General features: G+C 42.9%; 1 protein-coding gene across 3 annotated transcripts in view; it reads right to left on the bottom strand.

Annotated features, from left to right (window-relative positions):
- The window catches only part of MEGF10 (multiple EGF like domains 10), a 419,721-nt gene that overhangs the window by 40,417 nt on the left and 356,651 nt on the right, over positions 1–22,653 (bottom strand). For all 3 annotated transcript variants that reach the window (XM_029619232.1, XM_029619240.1, XM_029619250.1), the window contains 2 exons: positions 15,605–15,733; positions 12,532–12,660 (listed from right to left, as the gene is read on the bottom strand). In XM_029619232.1, coding sequence (XP_029475092.1) covers positions 12,532–12,660; positions 15,605–15,733 — 258 coding nt within the window. The remainder of the gene's footprint in view (positions 1–12,531; positions 12,661–15,604; positions 15,734–22,653) is intronic.

Genomic DNA, 22,653 nt, shown 5'->3' on the forward strand with positions numbered 1-22,653 from the left:
ACAATGTAATACCAATACAGCTGTGTAGAATTCCCCTGGATCTTCCTATTTTTTTTTTCTTGATTTATGGGCAGAATTTTACTGCATAACATTTGTGCTTATTCCTAAAATAAAAGTACCACAGTAGAAGAGGAGGTGGTAGAAATAACATAGGTGTGTCTAGGTACTGCTCATAGTGCCATAAGGAATAATAGTCACTCCAAAGTTTGCTCTGCTCCATGATGGGACAGAAAACAACCCCCAGCAACTGATATCCTACCACATATCCGCATGATATCAAAAGAGAGGACAAAAGCTGCTGAGAAGAGGGGCAGATAGAATAGAGGCTACAGCAATAAATATAAATTTTGACAGGGTAAAAGAAAGGCCATCAAAAAGCAGGTATAAAAATTGGAAAGTGATAGGATATAATAAAAACTGTTTGTATTACTTTTACGTTAAACAATTTTTTATTTAGTAGATTGAAGGCAGAAAACATACATTTGAACCGGTCTGGGAGGGCTGGAAACGTAACCCTCTCCAGGCAAAAAAACTCACATGTCTTAGTAAGCCATTGTAACTTCCCCCTCCCTCAACACCCCCTCCCCTCCCCCCCCCCTTGTCTACCAAGTTAGAGCAGCGAAACCATCATGCAGTGCAGTGGAACAAAGGTCTGGATCATCTCCGCTAGATAAATCCAGTGGAGATGGCAAGGAATAGTTCAGTCATTAAGTATTAAACTTCGGGAACGGTGCGGTAAAGCCTGTATTGTATTACTTTTAAAGACCAGCTCCCAACTCAAACAGTAATTATCCGTGCTGTAGAAGGCAATAAAAACATATCTGTGCAATTAAACCAAAAACATTTTTTGTTTTTGAGATACAATGTAACATTTTAATCTGTAATCCAGCTAATACAGAGAGAGCTATTTATTAGTGATCAGAGAGGTGTGAATAATTCTACCATCTCCGGTGGTAACTTGCTCCCATGCTTCACCCCTGCAGTTATAAAATACTTCCTAATAGGGATGTGAATCGGGTGTCCGATCGTTCCTGCTTTAGGGATCGTCTGAGATTTTCCCGCGGATCCCCGCTTTTTTTTTTTTTTTAGTGAAAAATTATTTTTATGAAAATTCAGGGGGAAAAGTGATCATTTCTTTTTTTACCCGATATATTAACGAATTTAGAAATATCGTACGATATTTCAATTTGTTAGAAAAACGATTCACATCCCTACTTCCTAATGTCTATCAAACTCTTCCTGCTGCAGTTTAAAGTTGACTACTTCCCATCCTGGTCCTCATGGAGACAGAGGAAAAATGGATCATTATCTTCTTTGCAAACCTCCTTTATATATGTCTGAAGACTGTTATCCAGTCACCCTTCAACCTTTCTTTCTTTCTTTCTTTCTTTCTTTCTTTCTTTCTTTCTTTATTTAATTAATTTTTTGTCCACTATAATCGGAGCTACCATGCTAAGTGGAGTTCAATGTATACAGGAACAAAACAAAAATACAAAGTTTAAAAATAGATTAAAAGAGCAAATGACATGACCATACTTTGGCCCTAAAGACTATCACCATTTATCAGTCTAACCCGATATGAAGGCCTCACTGAACAGCAATGTCTTCATTTGTTTTCAAAATAAAACAATACCATCTAGACCATATAGAGAATCAGATAGCTCATTCCATTGGATGGGACCCGCTGTGGAAAATGTCGTTTCCTGATGTCACTTCTCTTCTCTAGACTAAATAGGCTGTATGATCTAGATCACCCATCCTTTTCATCCCTGGACTTTTTCTAGTTTTTTCATGATGTTCTTGATGTACGGGGCACTGTAGTCTAGAAAAGGCCTCACCTAGAGTGGAAGAACTACCTTCCTTGTCATACATGTGATACTCCTGGTTTCTCCATGGACAAACAGAAAGAAAGTAGTCACACAAGTGGATGACGTCATTCAATGTTACCAACACGAAAAAATGTTCTCCCTGAGCTCAGCAGGACTGAAACATTTTACTGAGCATGCACGGGGATCCCTGAACTGCCATTGCCACATGAGTGTTATCAGTCTTTTTTCGTCTTCAGCAATCTGACGGAAATTTTCGTGCTCTCTTAAAAAGATGCCGCTGCATTGTTTGTCGGTAGTTTTTCATTTATACTTTATAACTTTCTCTTCTTACCTTTGCTAAGCTTAAAAAAAAAAAAAAAAAAAAAGAGTAGATCTTTTTCACAGGGTTTTTTCATAACTCTTTGCGATGTCCTCCAAGTTATCAAAGGCTGGAAAGATCCCTTTCAAACTCTGCTCTAAGTGCTGACATGATGAGGGTTCAAGATCTCCATGATCTTTGTCTTTGATACATTGGACCAAACCATGACTCCACTAACTCTGGACCTTGTGAAAAGAGGGTAACCAAGAGTGGTATAGTACAGAAATATGAAAGTAAAATATGAAATCTCATCTGGTGAGAGCTATTCTTCTAAAAGACCAGTAACTAAAAGGACTTCCTCTTTCTTCTAGCCTCCAGGTTCACTGCACCTACTTCTAACTGTGAAGAGGGGGCTGGAGCAGGAGAAGGGAGGTCAATGCTTCTTGGGCCCCGTGGGATGAGCTGCTCCTCACCGTGGGGGCGAAAGGAAGGAAGGACGAAGCTTCCTAAGATATTACAGGCTGCACTGTTCCTCACTGCTGGGGCGGGGAGGGGGGGGGGGGAGGGGAGCCCGATGAGGCCCTGCGGGCTGAGCTGCTTTCCATTGCCAAAGCTGGGAGAGGGAGAAGAAATCGACACTTTTCGTGGCCCTATGGGCTGTGTTGATCTTCACTGCTAGGGCTGGGAAAGAGCAAAGGAAGCTAATGCTTTTCATTACCTTACGGGCTAGTCTGCTCTTTACTGCCATGCAGAGAGAAGGGGGGGAAGAGAGGATGGGGGCCGCACTGACCTTCACTGCTGAGGCGGGAAAAGGGAGGAGAATGCTGACGTTTTTTGCAGCCCCATAGGCTGCTGTGCTCCTCAGTGTTAGTGCAGATTCAGACAGACAAGAAGATATCAATGTTTTATATAAACAAACAAGGAGAGGGATAGGCTCAAGGAAACTTTTCACAGAAGCAATAAACATATGGAAATGAGCAGAGCCATGTATCTTCTGGGCAAAGACAATACCTTAGTGGATTCTCTAAGTTGTTTCTTTTAATTTCATGAATGGTCCCTCCATCATGTGGTATTAGCTCTGGGGAACCACTCATATAGACCTATTTGCAGTCCTGCAAAACAAAATATTTCCTCTTTTTTGCTCCAATACCTGCAAAGAATGCAATTCATTTTGATTCATTTTTCCTTCAGTGGATCAAGGGCCTGTTTTATGCTTATCCACCAATTCTTCTCATCTCGAAGACTACTTGAGTTATGACAAGACAAAGAATCAATGATTCTAATTGCCCCTTTCTGGCCTTACCAAGTTTTTTTTCCATGACTTCAAAGGCCTGCAATGGCTCTGCTCATCCACTTTCCAATATTTCCCAATCTGATACCTCAATATCAGGGCTCTCTCCTCCACCCAATCTCCAGTCTCTACCTACCTCTTATAGCTTGGACATTAAAAGCAGAATACTTGTGACTGTGCCCTTTTGTACTGACATCAAATAAGTTATACAGCAGCTAAGAAACCACCTACTAGTCATTCTTACAACTTCGAGTGGAAAAGATTTTCTTCCTGGTATACATCAAACATAGATTCCTTTACATGTTCAATAGTGATCTTGCTTTAATATTTTCTATATCTTTCTAATTCCGGTTTAAAATCCAACTCTGTCTGGATTCATTCAAGCACAATTTCTGCTTACCATTGTCATGTAAAAGGCTAGCAAATATCTCAGCATTACAAATTTATTAAGGCTTTATACCATTTGAAAACTCCAATCAAGAAACCTCTGCCACAATGGGATTTTAATATATTCCTCTCTCATTTAATAAAGCTGCCTTTTGAATCTATGGCTACAATAAAAATTAAATGCCTGACTTGGAACTACTTTTTCTCATAGCTATCACATCAGCAGCCAGCAATTACAAATGCTGGCTGCACTCAAATCTTTCCAAACTTAAATTTTATTGAGAATTCTCCCAAAATTCCTGCCTAAGGTAGTTTCGCTGTTCTACTTGAATCAATCTATTATTTCGTCCCAAAGCCTCATTCTTCTTCAGCTGAATGGTCATGTCATACTTTAAATGATTTCTTTGCTTCGGTGTTTACTAAAGATTATGTTGAGGAGATACCCGTTCCGGAGAAGGTTTTCATGGGTAATGATTCAGATGGACTGAACCAAATCACGGTGAACCCAGAAGATGTGGTAGATCTGATTGACAAACTGAAGAGTAGTAAATCACCTGGACCAGACGGTATACACCCCAGGGTTCTAAAGGAACTAAAAAATGAAATTTGTAACCTATCATTAAAATCATCCACTGTACCTGAAGACTGGAGGATAGCTAATGTAACCCCAATATTTAAAAAGGGCTCCAAGGGCGATCCAGGAAACTACAGACTGGTTAGCCTGACTTCAGTGCCAGGAAAAATAGTGGAAAGTGTTCTAAGCATCAAAATCACAGAACATATAGAAAGACATGGTTTAATGGAACAAAGTCAGCATGGCTTTACTCAAGGCAAGTCTTGCCTCACAAATCTGCTTCACTTTTTCGAAGGAGTTAATAAACATGTGGATAAAGGTGAACCGGTAGATGTAGTGTACTTGGATTTTCAGAAGGCTTTTGATAAAGTTCCTCATGAGAGGCTTCTAGGAAAAGTAAAAAGTTATGGTATAGGTGGTGATGTCCTTTAGTGGATTACAAACTGGCTAAAAGACAGGAAACAGAGAGTAGGATTAAATGGTAGAGATGTGAATCGAAACTGGAATCGGTTCAGATTCAAATCGTGCATTTTTTTTCGTCTGGCCCGATCGGTTTTTTTTTTTTTTTTTTTTTTTTTTTTTTTTTTTTTTATCGACTGCGCCCGATCCGATAAACAAAAAACCCACCCCGACCCTTTAAAACCGCTTCCTTAGCCTCCATCACCCTCCTGACCCCCCCAAAAATGTTTTAAAATTACCTGGTGGTCCAGCGGGGGTCCCGGGAGCGATCTCCCGCTCTCGGGCCGTCGGCTGCCACTAATAAAAATGGCGCCGATAGCCCTTTGGCCGGCCCTTGTCACATGGTAGGAGCACTGGATGGCCGGCGCCATCTTAAAAAAATTGCGCGGGCCATCCAGTGGACGGCCTGTGCCATCTTTAAAAATGGCATGGGCCATCCAGTGGACAGCCTGCGCCATCTTTAAAAATGGCGCTGGCCATCCAGTGCTCCTACCATGTGACAGGGGCCGGCCAATGGCACGGTTACCCTGTCACATGGTAAGGGCAAAGGGCCATCGGTGCCATTTTTATTAGTGGCAGCCGACGGCCCGAGAGCGGGAGATCGCTCCTGGGGCCCAGTGGACCATCAGGTAATTTTAAAATGTTTTTTTGGGGGGGGTCGGGAGGGTGGTGGAGGCTAAGGGAACGGTTTTAAAGGGTCGGGTGGGTTTTTTGTTTATCGGCCGACAGCCCGAGCGAGAGAGAACGCTCCCGGGACCCCCGCTGGACTACCAGGTAATTTTAAAATGTTTTGGGGGGGGTTGGGAGGGTGGTGGAGGCTAAGGGAGCGGTTTTAAAGGGTCAGGGTGGGTTTTCAGGTTGTGTCCTAACTCCCGTTAGTGTATACTAACCCGATTAACAATCTTTTCACGATAAATCGGTGGAATTTCTATTGTATCGCACTCTAACGATTAATGACGATTTAAAAAATATCAGACGATATTTTAAATTGTCAAAAAACGATTCACTTCCCTATTAAATGGACAATTTTCTCAGTGGAAGGGAATGGGCAGTGGAGTGCCTCAGGGATCTGTATTGGGACCCTTTCTTTTCAATATATTTATAAATGATCTGGAAAGAAATACGACAAGTGAGGTAATCAAATTTGCAATGATACAAAATTGTTCAGAGTAGTTAAATCACAAGCAGATTGTGATAAATTGCAGGAAGACCTTGTGAGACTGGAAAATTGGGCATCGAAATGGCAGATGAAATTTAATGTGGATAAGTGCAAGGTGATGTATATAGGGAAAAATAACCCATACTATAGTTACACAATGTTAGGTTCCATATTAGGTGCTACCACCCAAGAAAGAGATCTAGGCGTCATAGTGGATAACACATTGAAATCGTTGGTTCAGTGTGCTGTGGCAGTCAAAAAAGCAAACAGAATGTTGGGAATTATTAGGAAGGGAATGGTGAATAAAATGGAAAATGTCATAATGCCTCTGTATCGCTCCATGGTGAGACCCCACCTTGAATGCTGTGTACAATTCTGGTCACCGCATCTCAAAAAAGATATAATTGTGATGGAGAAGGTACAGAGAAGGATGACCAAAATGATAAGGGGAATGGAACAGCTCCCCTATGAGGAATGACTAAAGAGGTTAGGACTTTTCAGCTTGGAGAAGAGATGGCTGAGGGGGGATATGATAGAGGTGTTTAAAATCATGAGAGGTCTAGAACGGGTAGATGTGAATCAGTTATTTAGTCTTTCAAATAATAGAAAGACTAGGAGGCACTCCATTAAGTTAGCATGTGGCACATTTAAAACTAATCGGAGAAAGTTCTTTTTTACTCAACGCACAATTAAACTCTGGAATGTGTTGCCAGAGGATGTGGTTAGTTCAGTTAGTATAGCTGTGTTTAAAAAAGAATTGGATAAGTTCTTATAGGAGAAGTCCATTACCTGCTATTAATTAAGTTGACTTAGAAAATACTATATAGCCACTGCTATTACTAGCAAAGGTAACATGAAATAGACTTAGTTTTTGGGTACTTGCCAGGTTCTTATGGCCTGGATTGGCTACTGTTGGAAACAGGATGCTGGGCTTGATGGACCTTTGGTCTGACCCAGTACGGCATGTTCTTATGTTCAGATTGCAGAAGAGACTTACTTGTCTATCAAGATAGAATGAACTCCTTCCGAACATTCACACAACTATTTATATCATATGATTTGAATAAGCACAGCAAACCAGTAACTAAACAAATGCTTTCCAGCTGGTTATCTCAATGTATAACTGTATGTTATTCCAAGATGGGAATACATCTTTCAGAAAAGGTAAAAACTCATCTATTAAGGGCTACAGCAGCATCAACAGTCTATTTGCACCAAGTCTTCATTCAAGAAACTTGCAGAGCAGCTTGGCCTTCTGTGCATACATTTTCAAAACACCTCTACTTGGATCAGGATTGTCACAATGATAGCATTTTGTTATGACAGTCGGCCGCGGCCGCCCGCGGCAGGCTCAACTCACGTCATGTCATGCTTGGTTCTCTAACCCTGGTACTCTCACGGCGGTGGCTAGCCACTGCAGCCATGTTCCCTCTGGCTCCCTGCACTCCACATGGCAGCTGGGACGCTGCCGACCGGCGTTCTGATCCTGGGTCTCTCTAGGCGCGTGCGCTCACGCCATCTGTCCACCCTTTAAAGGGCCAATGGCGGGAACTCTTGGGTTGTCCCCGGCTGATGACATCACTGGCCCGGAATACTTAAGCTTCAACTCCAGCCACCACTAACCGACTTGGCAACAAGTTCTTTGGCTCCTTCCTGTGCCAGTTCCTGTTCCACGGACCAGTTGTTTCTGCCTTCGGATCTCTGTGCTTCTCCTTCCGGGTTCCTGCCTCTGTACTTCCTGCTCCACAGGTCCTGGTTCAGCGCTATTTCACCTGGTCTTTCTCTTAGCGCTTCCTGCTCTTGGGGCCAGGCTCAGCGCCACTTCACCCGGACTTTCTCTCAGTGCTTCCCGCACTGGTCCAGATGACTGGCTTAGCGTTACGTCATCTGGACACTCAACGCCTCCCGCTCCACGGGCCCTGGCTCAACACTACTTCACCTGGACTTCCTCTCAGCACCTCCTGCTTCTCGGGGCCAGGCTCAGCGCAACTCCACCCAGACTCTCTTCCAGCACTTCCTGCTCTGCGGGTCCTGGCTCAGCGCTAGTTCACTTGGACTTCCTCTCTAGCACTTCCCGCTCCTTGGGGCCAGGCTTAGCGCCATCTTAATTGTGAATCCTTGCCGCAGGGTTCTCTGTTCCTTGGGTTCTCCACGGCACTTCTCCCTGTGGATTTCTACATTGCCTATTCTCTTCAAGATTGGACTCAGCGCAGTGCTACAGACTGTGTCTTGGCGACCCATTCCTCGGGGCACTCCCCTGTGCTGCTACTTTCTGGACATCAGCTTCAGCGGGTTGTCCACTCTAGTCCTTGCTCAGCATACTACAGTTTGTGTCTCTGCACTTGTTCCTCCTCATCCTGAGGCCGCTTTCACGAGGTCCTGCTCTACTCCCTTCAGAGCTGCAGTAGCCTTACACTCCTCCTCCTCCTCCTCCCTCCAAGAGTGCTCCTGTCTCAAACTGTGTCTATCTTCTCCGACACTCTCTGCACCCACTCGCCTACACTCTCCGGGACCAGCCACACAGAGGTGCTCCTAAGTCCTGCTCGCCCCGGCACCCAAGGGCTCAACCTGTGGGAAACGAGGGTCGATACAGGTGAAGCCCCAGCTTCCCTCTGTTCCCGGCCAGCCTCGCCTCCCGAGGTGGGGATCTGTGGGGCCCAACCCTTCAGGTAGCAACAACCCCACCTCGGGCCAAGGGTCCACAATTCCTAACACATTTTTGGACAATCAGTTCTAAAAAACCTGTTTCAATAACAGCTTCAACTTCCCAGACCAAAAAAAAAAAAAAAAGTACAGGTTGCTTGGGTAGCGATTAAGCCATTAAAAGCTTGAAGGAGCACACTACAGCTTGGGAGTGGCTGCTTTGTTCCAGCTTGTTCATGGAGAAAGCAAAATTGCTGACCTGTAATGGATGCCCTCTGTGAACAGCAGAACAAAGCAGTCTCTCAGCCCCACCCTCCTTCCTGAAGTTGAAGCTCAGCTTGGTAGACTGATAGAGCTCATACGGTAATGGCAGTACGGGAACGTTTGAGCATGTTCTGTAAGACCTTTTGAGCCTAATGAACTTGGAGAGAGCATTTTTCTGCACTGGTGCCATCAATGACATTACTTACATGTGTGACTAGTTTGTTCTGCTATTCACACATGCTTTATACATCCTAGTATGGTGCTGGGTTTTTTTTAGAAAAATATAACAGTGCTGACATATTTGGCTTAGAGTCTACTATCACTGCCGCGAAAAACAGACATGTGTGGAATAAAAATGTTTACATAAATAATATTTTTGATATGTTACTGCCTAGACACTTAGTCCCCATTGTATTTGTGTCTTCCTTCCTAACCATTTTGCATTTGTCCTTGCTGAATGTCATCCTGTCATTTCTGATCATTTCTCTAATGTATCTACAGGATTTAAGGTTTTACACATCTTTCATTGCTAAGCACAAGTGGGAGCATAAGAACATAAGAACTTGCCATATTGGGTCAGACCAAGGGTCCATCAAGCCCAGCATCCTGTTTCCAACAGTGGCCAATCCAGGCCATAAGAATCTGGCAAGTACCCAAAAACTAAGTCTATAAGCCTATTTCATGTTACCGTTGCTAGTAATAGCAGTGGCTATTTTCCAAGTCAACTTAATAGCACGTAATGGACTTCTCCTCCAAGAACTTATCCAATCCTTTTTTAAACACAGCTATACTAACTGCACTAACCAAGTCCTCTGGCAACAAATTCCAGAGTTTAATTGTGCGTTGAGTAAAAAAGAACTTTCTCTGATTAGTTTTAAATGTGCCCCATGCTAACTTCATGGAGTGCCCCCTAGCCTTTCTATTATCTGAAAGACTAAATAACCGATTCACATCTACCCATTCTAGACCTCTCATGATTTTAAACACCTCTATCATATCCCCTCTCAGCCGTCTCTTCTCCAAGCTGAAAAGTCCTAACCTCTTTAGTCTTTCCTCATAGGGGAGCTGTTCCATTCCCCTTATCATTTTGGTCGCCCTTCTCTGTACCTTCTCCATCGCAATTATATTTTTTTTGAGAAGCGGTGACCAGAATTGTACACAGTATTCAAAGTGGGGTCTCACCATGGAGCGATACAGAGGCATTATGACATTTTCTGTTTTATTCACCATTCCCTTCCTAATAATTCCCAACACTTTGTTTGCTTTTTTGACTGCCGCAGCACACTGAACCGACGATTTCAATGTGTTATGCACTATGATGCCTAGATCTCCTTCTTGGGTTGTAGCACCTAATATGGAACCCAACATTGTGTAATTATAGCATGGGTTATTTTTCCCTATATGCATCATCTTGCACTTATCCACATTAAATTTCATCTGCCATTTTGATGCCCAATTTTCCTGTCTCACAAGGTCTTCCTGCAATTTATCACAATCTGCTTGTGATTTAACTATTCTGAACAATTTTATATCATCTGCAAATTTGATTACCTCACTCGTCGTATTTCTTTCCAGATCATTTATAAATATATTGAAAAGTAAGGGTCCCAATACAGATCCCTGAGGCACTCCACTGCCCACTCCCTTCCACTGAGAAAATTGTCCATTTAATCCTACTCTGTTTCCTGCTTTTAGCCAATTTGTAATCCATGAAAGGACATCGCCACCTATACCATGACTTTTTACTCTTCCTAGAAGCCTCTCATGAGGAACTTTATCACATGCCTTCTGAAAATCCAAGTACACTACATCTACCGGTTCACCTTTATCCACATGTTTATTAACTCCTTCAAAAAAGTGAAGCAGATTTGTAAGGCAAGACTTGCCTTGGGTAAAGCCATGCTGACTTTGTTCCATTAAACTATGTCTTTCTATATGTTCTGTGATTTTGATGCTTAGAACACTTTCCACTATTTTTCCTGGCACTGACGTTAGGCTAACTGCTCTGTAGTTTCTCGGATCAGACCTAGAGCCCTTTTTAAATATTGGGGTTACATTAGCTAACCTCCAGTCTTCAGGTACAATGGATGATTTTAATGATAGGTTACAAATTTTTACTAATAGGTCTGAAATTTCATTTTTTAGTTCCTTCAGAACCCTGGGGTGTATACCATCCGGTCCAGGTGATTTACTACTCTTCAGTTTATCAATCAGGCTTACCACATCTTCTGGGTTCACCGTGATTTGGTTCAGTCCATCTGAATCATTACCCATGAAAACCTTCTCCTGAATGGGTATCTCCCCAACATACTCTTTAGTAAACCCCGAAGCAAAGAAATCATTTAATTTTTCCGCGATGGCCTTATCTTCTCTAAGTGCCCCTTTAGGGGTAAGGGGGAGAGAGAGAATTTAGATCAGTGGTTATGACATGGTCTGGGATTCACTAGTCTTAGATGAAAAGCTTGCAGGTGAGTTATAAGAAGAATCATTCACTAAGAAAATCTAGAGTGATAAGTAGATGGATCATATTGGAGTTATAAGTGGGGGTGAGGGTTAGTGTCTTTTAAAAATTGAAAGGGCTAAAATATTTACATTGAAAGTACTGTGAACAGCATTTCAATCTCACCTGATTTTGGTTTTGGTAAGTCCTAGGCAAGGCTGCCACAAGTTTTTGCCATATTCCCTTCTTGTTGGCCTGCCCCCTCCCTCCTTTTCATACCTTGCATGCGAGGCAGTGAGTATCTACATTGATAACAGGGGAGCAGGAGGAAGGAACTGGGCCCAAGCTAAGCGTGTGCTCATCCAGTATGGACAGTGGTTTGCAGGACACCCCCCATCCACCCAATTTCTGCAGGCCAGCCCTGTGACTCCCATAGTCATTCACTGACTTTGTGCCGAGGTGACTGTCTTGCATCCAATCTCTTAGTACCATGATATAAATCCACCAAGCCCTTTAAAGCCATTGAAGGGAGAAAGAAATGTTGCAGAAGAATGAGATCAAAGTTGTCTTTTGCCCCCTCTTCAAATGTGCTGCCTAGTCGGTCACACAGATCGTGATTTTAGGATTGCTCCTGATAATACAAAATAGCAAAACATTGGAAACCACTTTTGTTTTACAGTAACAGGAGTGTGTGTGTTCCTAATACTTATATATCCCCGATATTGCAAAGAAAATGTTCCACAAAAATAGCGACAGAGACTAGTACTGAGGTCTCTGTTGCTATTTATGTGGAACACACACACACTCCTGTTACTTAGCTTGGGCCCAGTTCCTTCCTCCTGCTCCCCTGTTATCAATGTAGATACCACCACAAACTAAGTAGTAGGAAATATGTGGAAGAGTCAATAATGCAGACCTGATGCATGCTCCAGAGTTATGTGCAGCAAGAGACAACAATCAAATTTCTTACATGAACTGTGACATGTATTAACATCTGTATTACTGTGTACTCAGGTCATGCCTCATTACACTTACAATATGGTTTGTGCAAGATAGAGGAACATTTGGGCAGACTGACAAATATGATCTGAGATCTGCAAATAAGACGGAGCTTGTGGCATGTGTCACATGATATTTTTTGCCCAATCATGTTGCTTCATTGTACAATGGGTCATTTTAGAGTGTACCTTGATCACATCTTGTGCCTTTCCAGCCCGGGCTGCAGTAACAGGTTCCTGTGATGTGGTCGCAGGTGGAGTTGTTCAGACAGTCACAAACCTGTCGACAGCCATATCCATACGTTCCCGCAGGACACTCTGAGGATATGAAAAAAAACAAACAAACCAAAAAACTTCAAAATGTGTAGGTAACCAAAATTAGGAGTTGCTAGTTTAGCAGGGAAATTCCTCCACATTTTGATCTGAAATACACCCATTTTACAGTCTTTGTCCTAAAGGTTTGCTTGCTACCATATATTTCAGTGGGAGGTTATGATAGCTCCTACTCTTTTCTCCCACATCTTCTCCCTTCACCAGTTTAAGCTTGTTGGCATGTATGTGAAGTGATGTATAGTTACTTTTATAAAAGTCTTTTCAAGCAATAAATATAGTATCAGCATTTAAAATGATAATTTATCAACAGATTTAGATGTCACATGCACTTGTATTTCCATGTCAGAACAGAAGGGGGCACAGATGATATTTCACAGGTTATAGGACCTTTTTATAAAGAAAGTAACAAAAGTAACAAACTTTTTTTTTTTTTTTAATAAAAAGCTTGCAGAAACAATACAAATGGCAAAGTATAAGCAATATTTCCAAACACAAGCTCGAGGTGATTTACAAATCAGGTACAATAGGTAGTTCCCCCAGGGGGTTTATAATCTAATGGCCTGATTTAAAAATGCGCACGTGAGCATAAAAATTGAGGGGTACGCGCATATTTTTGGAAGGGCTCGGAGCAGACTGGGAGGGAACTGGGGGAGGGCCCGGAGTGGACTGTGAGAGGCCCGATTGCGTCGCCATGTGTATTTTTCTAAAATTCCTCCCTTGTGCACAGAGCAGGCCACACTGCTTGCACATGCACACATGGACATGAAAGTCCAATGTGCATGTTATAAAATCAGCATGTCCATGTGCGCACACTGGGAACTGCATGCGACTCTTAAAATTGACCCCTAATTTTGTAGCTGAGGCAATAGAGATATGCAGGACAAAACATTTTGAGGTCGATATTCAAAAGTTAACCGGTGATATTAAATGCTGTATGTAGCTAAATTCTAGAATTTAGCCAATAATTTGGGGGCATTCCGAGCGTGGGCAGGAGGCGTTTTGGGGAGGAGCGGAGTTAGCCGTATAACTTATGCAGCTAACTCTGGTCACACCATAGGGTTATTTTATGTATAGAGGGAGGTGAGGTCTTTCTCCCATCAATATTATGAAGAACATTCTGGTAAGAGGAGTTCCTTAATGGGATAGTGAGAACAGGAGTGACAGGAGGGTACATCCCTCACAGGGTGGGTTAGAGATTTCTTTCTTTTGTTTATATCATTCCTAAACTGCCTTCCTGACCAAATCAGTTGGTCGCCCAAGACGACGTACAATATTAAAATCACTGAACAATATAATATAAAGCCAAATAAAACTATAAAAGGGGGACTCCGTGAGTCCTGAACGGATACATCTTGGAAGGAATCTGGGAAAAGCAGCTAAGGGATTGCACTCTGCTTTGGGGCTCCATAGTGGAGCAAAAGAGGGGTGACCTCTCTTTTTGCCTTGAGTGACGAAGAGTCAGATCAAAACCTTAGACAGCAGGGAGAGGATTGTTCTTGTCAAGCCTATCATCTGTGCGTAAATTTGGTGATAAGAGGAAAATTCTCAAATACTCCATTGGGTTTTGATGCAACAGAAGCTTTTTTTGGGAGTAATAAAAAAATGTCGACCTTTACTTAACCAGCATTATTGTTTTGAGAATTTAATAAACTGTTTTTCCTGCTTTTGGCTTTCGTGCTTTTATTGCTACATAGTTTGTGAATCTGTAAATTTCATTTTGTTTAGAACTAACCTCTGGAAGATGTGGAGTGTTTATATTTGGAGCGTGATCCTCTTTAGGGCCCTATAGGTTAAGCCTGCCCCTATCAAAGAATCAGTGCCCCTAACAGTGCAACACATGGATCAGTGTTTAGCAGTGCTTAGAAGGTGACCCCCTTGACACAGGTTACATATGCACATTTATTTATTTAAAAACTTTTCTATACCGTCGTTTAGTGGTATACCATCACAATGGTTTACAGGAAGGCACATAAATATGTTTGGTTTGGCTCAGGGCTCTTTGTGTGTAAATGTACAGGAATAACTAGGTTACTTTCATGTGAACTGAGAAGAGGCCATCCAGGAGGACGGAGTTTGAACTTACCTGCATAATTTTTTATTTTAAAAAGTATGCATGTAGGTTTACCTACACAAGTTATACTCTCTGAGGGGAAGCTATAACTTTGAGAAAGTTAATCTGTGCACATACCAGGCCAATTGCCACAAAATTTGGAAAGCAAACATAGAGCCTCATTTACTAAGCATTTTTTCCCCAAAGACACAAAATGGGAGAAAAGCCTTAGTAAATCTAACCTGTAATGAACCTTTGTTTGCTTTGAAAATTCAGGGTAAAGGCTGTGTACAAAAAGTAGATTTTACCCGAACATGCACAGTTATAAAATTATCCTCCCTATTAGGAAGCCTTTGAAATTAAGACAACTTGTTTTCATTAGATGTGAAAACCAATGAGTTAGACGTGTAATATGTTTTGAAAAGAATATCTATTCCAAGAGCATGCCATGGTGTTCTTTGCAGACAGAATCTCCTTAGTAAGGAGTGTGTTCTATGCTCCTTTTTGTAACAGATGATTTAAGGCAGAGAGAGACTGTATTACATGGAGGGACTTACTAATCATTCACTGTGGTTGGTGACAGCCATATGTAAGAAGTAGCCATCTGATGTAGCATTATACAGAGAAGGTTTATTCCTTGGGAGACTTAACCTTTCTGATTTGACTAGGATCCAAATGGTTTCATGTCCCCAATGTGATGGGGAGACAAGGCTGTCTCCCCTCATATTACACGGGTTCTCAATCTCAGTCAAAAGACTCTGAAAAGATATTCTTAACTCATAGCGCTGACCTTTCTTTTGATCTTAGCCAAAAAAAAGTGAGACACAGTATGTATCAAATACACTCCTAGTACTTTGTCATGCTTTGTTACATACTCACTCTGTTCGCAGTATTTCCCCATGAAACCTGTGCGGCAGGTACACTGCCCTGATATGTGATCACAGTCAGCTCCATTCTGACACTGGCATACCAAGGCACAGTCTTTCCCATAAAAGCCCAGGGGACACCCTGCGGGAAAAGCAGAGACAGAAGCAGAGTAAGTATTCCATGAGCAATTAACATTCGAAAGAAGCTTTTGACAAAGTTCCTACACAGTACATTTTGGATCTTGAAGAATAAAAAAAAAATGGAACACTGAAATCCAGTTACTTACAAAGACATTGTTTCAGTAAGAAGCAGACATCATGGAGCAAAGCGAGCCAGAGATCATTATTTAGCAGCAGGGAACTAATAAATGCATTAAAGCTGGCACTTTAACCATTTATTGCCTGTGGCATGCGCTCCCTTTGAAGCCTCATCTCTATGTCAGAATAGATGGGTAGATGAATATTCTACATCCTTTCTCTCTTCATATTATTGAAACAAACAGTTGCACTTTTAGAAGGAGAGCTTATGGTATTATAAATACAGAAAAAGGAGGTCACTGCCACATATCGTTCACATTTTCCTTACAGATAAAAACTGAATGCTGTATTTAAGCCTTTAGTTAAGACTACCAATATAAACAACCATTTAAAAAATAACCATTAGTCTCCATGCATGCCAAGGGTGCATAAGAATCAAATGTGCCTTGGCCTTGTTGCCATATTTTATTAATTACTGTATGTTTTTGTACTGTTAATGAGAGGTGGGCGAAAGTAGAAGCAGGAAGGAAAGGGGGAGAATGGAAATGTGTATTTTATTTTGATGTAGAAGTGATGAATATTTGATGCTGTATTCTGTTCCATTTTTTAATATATAAGTTTTATAATAAAAAATAACCATTCGGACTCTCCCCATGACTCAGGCTGTAGCACTGCACTTTGTGAAACAGGGGGTCCGGATTCAGTCCCCCATTTGTTGGGGCTAATCAGGCCTGGGTCTGCTGTGGAGGGAGGGAAGGCATAGCAGTGCTTCTACTGAGGTAGTCCCTGCTGGCCAACAAGCAACACTGAGGGTAAGCCTCAGAGGAGGGGAAGGCAAGGTCTACCTGGGGAGAGAGAAAACAGCAGAGACCACTGAGGGAAAAAAGATTTTTTTTTTTGTATAATTTCTTTATTAACATTTTCATCATTTGCATCACAGTGAGCCTATCACAGTAGAATATTTGCGGAAAAAAGATTTTTAAAAACATCTCTGTATTAATAGGAATCTACGAGTTACTAAGTTATGTTTAATTAAAACTACAGGAGTCTCAATTTAGATAGTAGCCAATTAAAGAATACATGTATTTTACGTTTTTGAAAACCTGCCACAGGAGATGCTGAATTTACCAAAAGGTTATTCCTTCTGATGAACTGAACACTTTCTACATAATGTTTTTAAAATTTGAACTAAAAGCTCTCTTTATACAGGCTTAGGGTTTCCACCTCACCCGGGTCATCTCAAAGAGGGTGATCCAGTCCTGGTTTTTGCCCATTACTTGTATGGAGCTGCAGTCCTACTTTTCTTAGAAAAATCAGAACTGCATCTCCATGAGTACAATAGGGCAAAACTAGGACTGGATCAGCCTCTTCAGGCGACCTGGGTGAGATGACGGGTCTAACAGTGCTCTCTGGGCAAGGGCTCTCCATAGAGATCTGCTAGCTGTGATGGGATGGGAGCTGCTGCTTTCTTTTGGGGAGCTGACCCACCATATCAGAACCCTGAAGCACCAGCTCAGTCTTCCTGCTGTTCATATCTATTGATCTTTTATTCACAGTCTTGTCACATAACTAGGTCTAAACCAGAAGGAAGTTGAGTAGACAGTATAGTCCTTCTCTAACTTTCTTACCCAATTAGTTTGGAATGCGCCTTCAAAGAGGTTTATGTTCTGCAGAACAAAGAGTCTTCAACTATCATGGAATGCACTTAAAACCGGTTTGAAAACACTGTGAAACAATTAAACGAGAGCCGAATGGTACTTTGCAATGGATATCATTGTTGCTTGTTAAGATAGGAGGTCATTTTCAAAAGGATTTACATACATAAAACTGGGTTTTATGCATGTAAATGGGTTTTCGAAAATTGCTACTTTTACATGCATAACGCCTTTAAAAATGCACTCCATGGGTTTGAATTATCAAATGGTTTTACGTGCATAAACAGGCTTTTGAAAATTGCTACAATATGTGCTACTTTTATGTAAGCAGGTTTAGGGGTGCAGGGATCTGTCTGCTATAAGACACTGCCAGCTGCCTTCCCACCTTACTTGCAATCCTTAGACAGGAAAAGACAAAGTGAATTCTCCTCAGAAATAGACTTTTATTTATCAGATTTGGCAGAACACTGCATTTAGAATATAACAATTCCTATTTCTAACATATTGGCCACTAAACACCAGTTTTCCCTAAAGAAAGTTGTGTATCATGTGTGGTAACAAAACATGCCATAAACCTTAGCCTGCTTAATATGTTAATACTTAGGACTAATTTACTCACCCTGGGTCCCGACTTCAGGTGATATCTCTGTTCACCTCTGAAGTAGGCTCCATCTGGAGAGTTGGAGAATGCAGGCAGGGGAGAGACTTACTTCCTGGACTTGGTACAGGCAGAGCAGGCAGGCTGTCCAGGAAGGAGACTAGCTTCTGGCTATAGGGCTTGCCTGCTGTCTGAACTTCTTCTCACCCTTCACCTTCTATGACTCCGTGTCACTCTCCGCACCTGAGACGGGCTTTCCTCTCTCTGATCACCTGGCCACACCTAGTCTTCTCCCTTCTCGATAGCAGGGAGTGCTGGTCTGCTTCTGGCCCCCCTTTTGCTTTCAGGGATGCTTCGGCACAGGTTTCAGGGTCACACTCTGGATCCACTCTCTGGGTTTTCTCCCAGGGTTTGCATTCAGGGCTTGTGCCTTCCTTTTTCTCTTCCTTGCCCATCTTATACTTTCCAGCTGATAAATATGCATAAGCTCATGCATAACCACGTGGTGTGTGCAGGGTCTTTTGCTGTATTGCAGGTCTTTCCCCCCTCCCCATTATTTCAGGGGGGTCCTGCCATGTTGTAGGTCTTCTTCTACTCCCATTCCTTCTGGGGGAGAACTGCCACGTCTGTATGCCAAGCTGTGTGTCAGAGTGTTTTTCTCCATCTCAGACTGCCCCCCCCCTTCCTTCCAAGGGTGTGGGGGGGGGGCAGCCTGCACTCTGCTTTGGCTGAACTATGACTCCTGCTTATGCTTTAGTCATAATTCCTTCTGTCTGGTTTCTTTATTTAAACAGGCCCCTATAAACAGGCACATCCGATAAGGTATCCTTCAGTGTATCAGGACAAGGCCTCTTCATTTTCCACAGAGACAAGGTTTTAAAGTTCATCTGGGCAAAGTTCCTTCTTCTTTCTTGCTGTGTAAGTGCCTTTTGGGGCCTGTCATAATTTGGCCTGTACATGGCTAGTATAATTCATATTTGGTGTTTCATTGGTTAACAGGAGATATCTCCCTACATTTATATGTGTAACTCCTTCGAAAATTCACTCCATGGTCTGATTAGATTCTAGTTTACACAATTAGGACATATTGTGGCAGGACTGCATCACTGCTGCTGCTAGTGCGTAACTGAAGGTGCATGTCGGGTAGCACTGAACTCCTTTTTTTTTTTTTTTACTATGCTATCTGTTCTGCACTTACATTGATGTTTTATTTAAGTATATCCTAGATATGCAAATTTGTAGCAATAATTTAGCCTGAACAGCAGTAACCTTAACCAAAGGTTTCCAATCCAGTCCATTCCAAGTTCTGTGCCAACTATTACCCATCTGATAATTCTGAGTATAAGATCAATAGATATGAGCAGTATTAAGACTATGATTGAAGCTGGTTAAATTAACATTCATGTTTACTAAATGTTGTTTTCTTTTTTCTAAGACAGGCATTTTTAAACTGTTTTTTTTATCTTAAGACATGCAGACAAGGTGTTCAGTCTAATTTACAAGGAAAGTGGTGTCCTTCATTGCAATACACATGCTAGTTCACTGTGGTGAAAATTTGCAAGCAATGCTCCTTCTTTAGACCAATGGGGTATTTCTTATGTAGGAATCTCAATGGATCTCTACCAGAAGGAATGTTCCAACTAATAATGGGTGGGCACAGAGTGTTTAGTATGGGTGTATGTAGCTCCTCCATGTGGGAGATGGAAAATGGTATGCTCCCTTGTTATATAAATCTTACCCACCATTTTACTGTGTGGTGTTTTTAGTTGACCTACTCAGGGGCAGCATGTTCAAGACTGCCCCCTGTTTTTGTTTATTTTTAAAGAGGAGGGCCTCTGGGATCTCTGGGGTTGAGACCTGGTTTCAGAGAGGAGACAGAGAGAGACTTTACTCATTTAAGTATCATGTTTTGGAAACCTTTCTTTTCAACTGAGGGGGGGGGGGAGGTTTTCTACCCTCCTCATCTCATATTTTGGTTTGCCAGTGTGTGTAAGTTTTCTTTTTGTTTTTACTGAGTATCCTATTACTCAAGGACTCATGTTTTTGTTTAATATGCAAAGGAAGGGTGACTTTCAATGAAAGAAGACTAAAGGACTATCAACATCCACAGGAGGAAGGATACTGAAATCATCCAAAGGGAAGGAGCAGTCTTTATGGATTCATACTGAGGTTCACTATCATCTCAAAGGAGATAACAGGAGAAGAGAAAAAAAGACAGGTGCCCATATGGCACAATGATTAGTAAGGAGGAGCTGGATGAAGGACTACAAGAGAAATAGGAGAAATAGAACTATGCTTTAAATCACATCTAAACTGGAGCAGAGACTATGCATACCAACCATATTGGAGTGAAGTTTATCACTGGCTCTAAACCATAGGAAGGTAAAAGACTTGATAACTATAATTGGAATTGCTTTTATTATTCAAACTAATTTAATGGTAGTGAAAGTTACAAATCTATTGAGAATGTAACATCAAATTGTGGATAATAAGACCTGTAATGATTTTTCATCAGTCTCAACATTCATCAGTTAAAATGATGTTGTAAACCATAATCAGCTTCCAGCACAATTACTGCTGCTGTTTACACTTGACTGATCAGCACACAGTGCGGTTTACAAGAACTTTGGATTTAAATAAATGCAATGCACAGGGCCTTGAAGATTATTCTTCTCCCTGCTCAGGGAGTCATGGACACTCAGAGAAAATTAATAACATGGGAAGATTTGATTTTAAGAAACAGTCGGGCCAATCCTGTAAAGTGCGGCCGTGTTTACCCTGCTCCTAAGCCGCTTCTAACTCACGTTTCGGCCGCGTTAGCCCTTCCTGCGATCCCGAATCCCCTTTAACCTACTCCTACCGCGTCCTAAATTCCCCGGGTAACCCCTTCCGCCCGCGGCATGCATATTGCATGCAAACGAGCGAATTAGCGCGATATTGCATGCAAACGAGCGAATTAGCTATTCACCTAGCATCCCGTAACCCGCGCCCCGACTAACGCTACCTTTCCCTGCCGTTTTGTCGCGCGTTTAACCTGCAAACTTACCGCCTACCCTGACCCAGGCGGTAGAGGCATGAGTAAGGGTAGGTGGAAAGCTTTCCCCCAGCCCCCGCTCACCTGCCCCCGCCGCGATCATGCCGGTCTCCGTGGCAGCCCCAGGCCTCTCCCCTGCTCCCGAAGCCAAAAAAAAAAAAAGCGAAAAAAACGTTGCAGCCCCCCTCCGATGTCCGGACTGGGGCTGCCACGGAGACTGCAACGCCAAAGCGACTTTTCAGTGTCCCCCCTTCTCTCGGAGCAGGGGGGACACTGAGCAAGGCGCGAAAAGCCGCCTTGCTCCGGGAGGAGGGGGGGCACTGACGGCGCGGAAGCAACAGCGAAGACCGAAGACAACGGCGGAGAAACGGCTTTTCAGTGCCCCCCTCCTCTCGGAGCAGGGCGCGAAAAGCCGCCTTGCTCCGGGAGGAGGGGGGGCATTGACGGCGCATAAGCAACGGTGAAGCAACTTACTTTTTTGAAGCCGTTGTCCAGAACACATGCGATCGTAGCTCCTCCCGAAGACAAAGATGTCCGCCTGCACGGGGGAAGCGTACAATTGGCCGCTGAAGACATGACGTCACGACGGTAGGCGGTACGGCATGTGATGTCACATCTTGAGCGTCCAATTGCATGCACAGGGGCTGCTTTCCCCGGATGGTAGGGGGGCTACGATTTACCTTTAAATTTACCGCTGCCTTTTACCTACCTTTTACCTGGCGTTATTGTGGCATTCGATCGGCTTCGTACCGAACAGCGCCATGGGTAACATTTCTGTTCTTGCTCTGCTGCTACTTCTCGTTCGGTGGAGGAGAAGGAGAAATGCTCGTTTGAGAAATGCAGGAAATGATCGGCAGATTAGAGAGGTGAACGGTGAGGTGAGGCCGCAGCAAAGAGAACCTGTCCGACCGGTGAACCCAGCTGCAAGTCCGGGGGAGGTACGTGTTTAATATTTGTTTAGCAGTAAAGAACGGCGTCTGTGTCTTATGGCGTCTCGACCGATGCCGGACGATGGGCGCCGTATTAGGGCGTCTGTAAAGGCCTAGCAGTCTGTACGGACGGCCATCTTTTTTGAGTTGTTGCTCCATACCCATGCCTGGACTATCTGTCCATCGCTCTCTAGACATTGTACAAATTGGAATAACGTTTATTTTATCTGTGTTTTACCATCTGTTTTATTCTGTGCAGGCAGGCCACCGTGCAATCTGCATGGGAGGCATTCAGCGGGCCGCCCCCCCCGCCAGGACGTGTGATTCGCACGCGAACAACGCTGTTTGGAATGAGTGAGCGAGATGTTGTCCGAAACTACCGGTTGAGCTCACAGGCAATCTTGTCCCTCTACGAAGACCTGCGTGAGGACCTGGAGCCTAGGGCCAATCGACACCACGCTGTGCCTGGATTGAATAAACTTCTGTGCGCCTTAAATTTCTTTGGTACCGGAAGTTTTCAAAATCCAGTGGGTGTGATTGCTGGTGTGGTGCAGTCCTCCGTTTCACGGAACCTGTCCCAGGTGTTGA

Source organism: Rhinatrema bivittatum, chromosome 1 (assembly GCF_901001135.1).
Source record: "Rhinatrema bivittatum chromosome 1, aRhiBiv1.1, whole genome shotgun sequence".
Lineage (NCBI taxonomy): Eukaryota > Metazoa > Chordata > Amphibia > Gymnophiona > Rhinatrematidae > Rhinatrema > Rhinatrema bivittatum.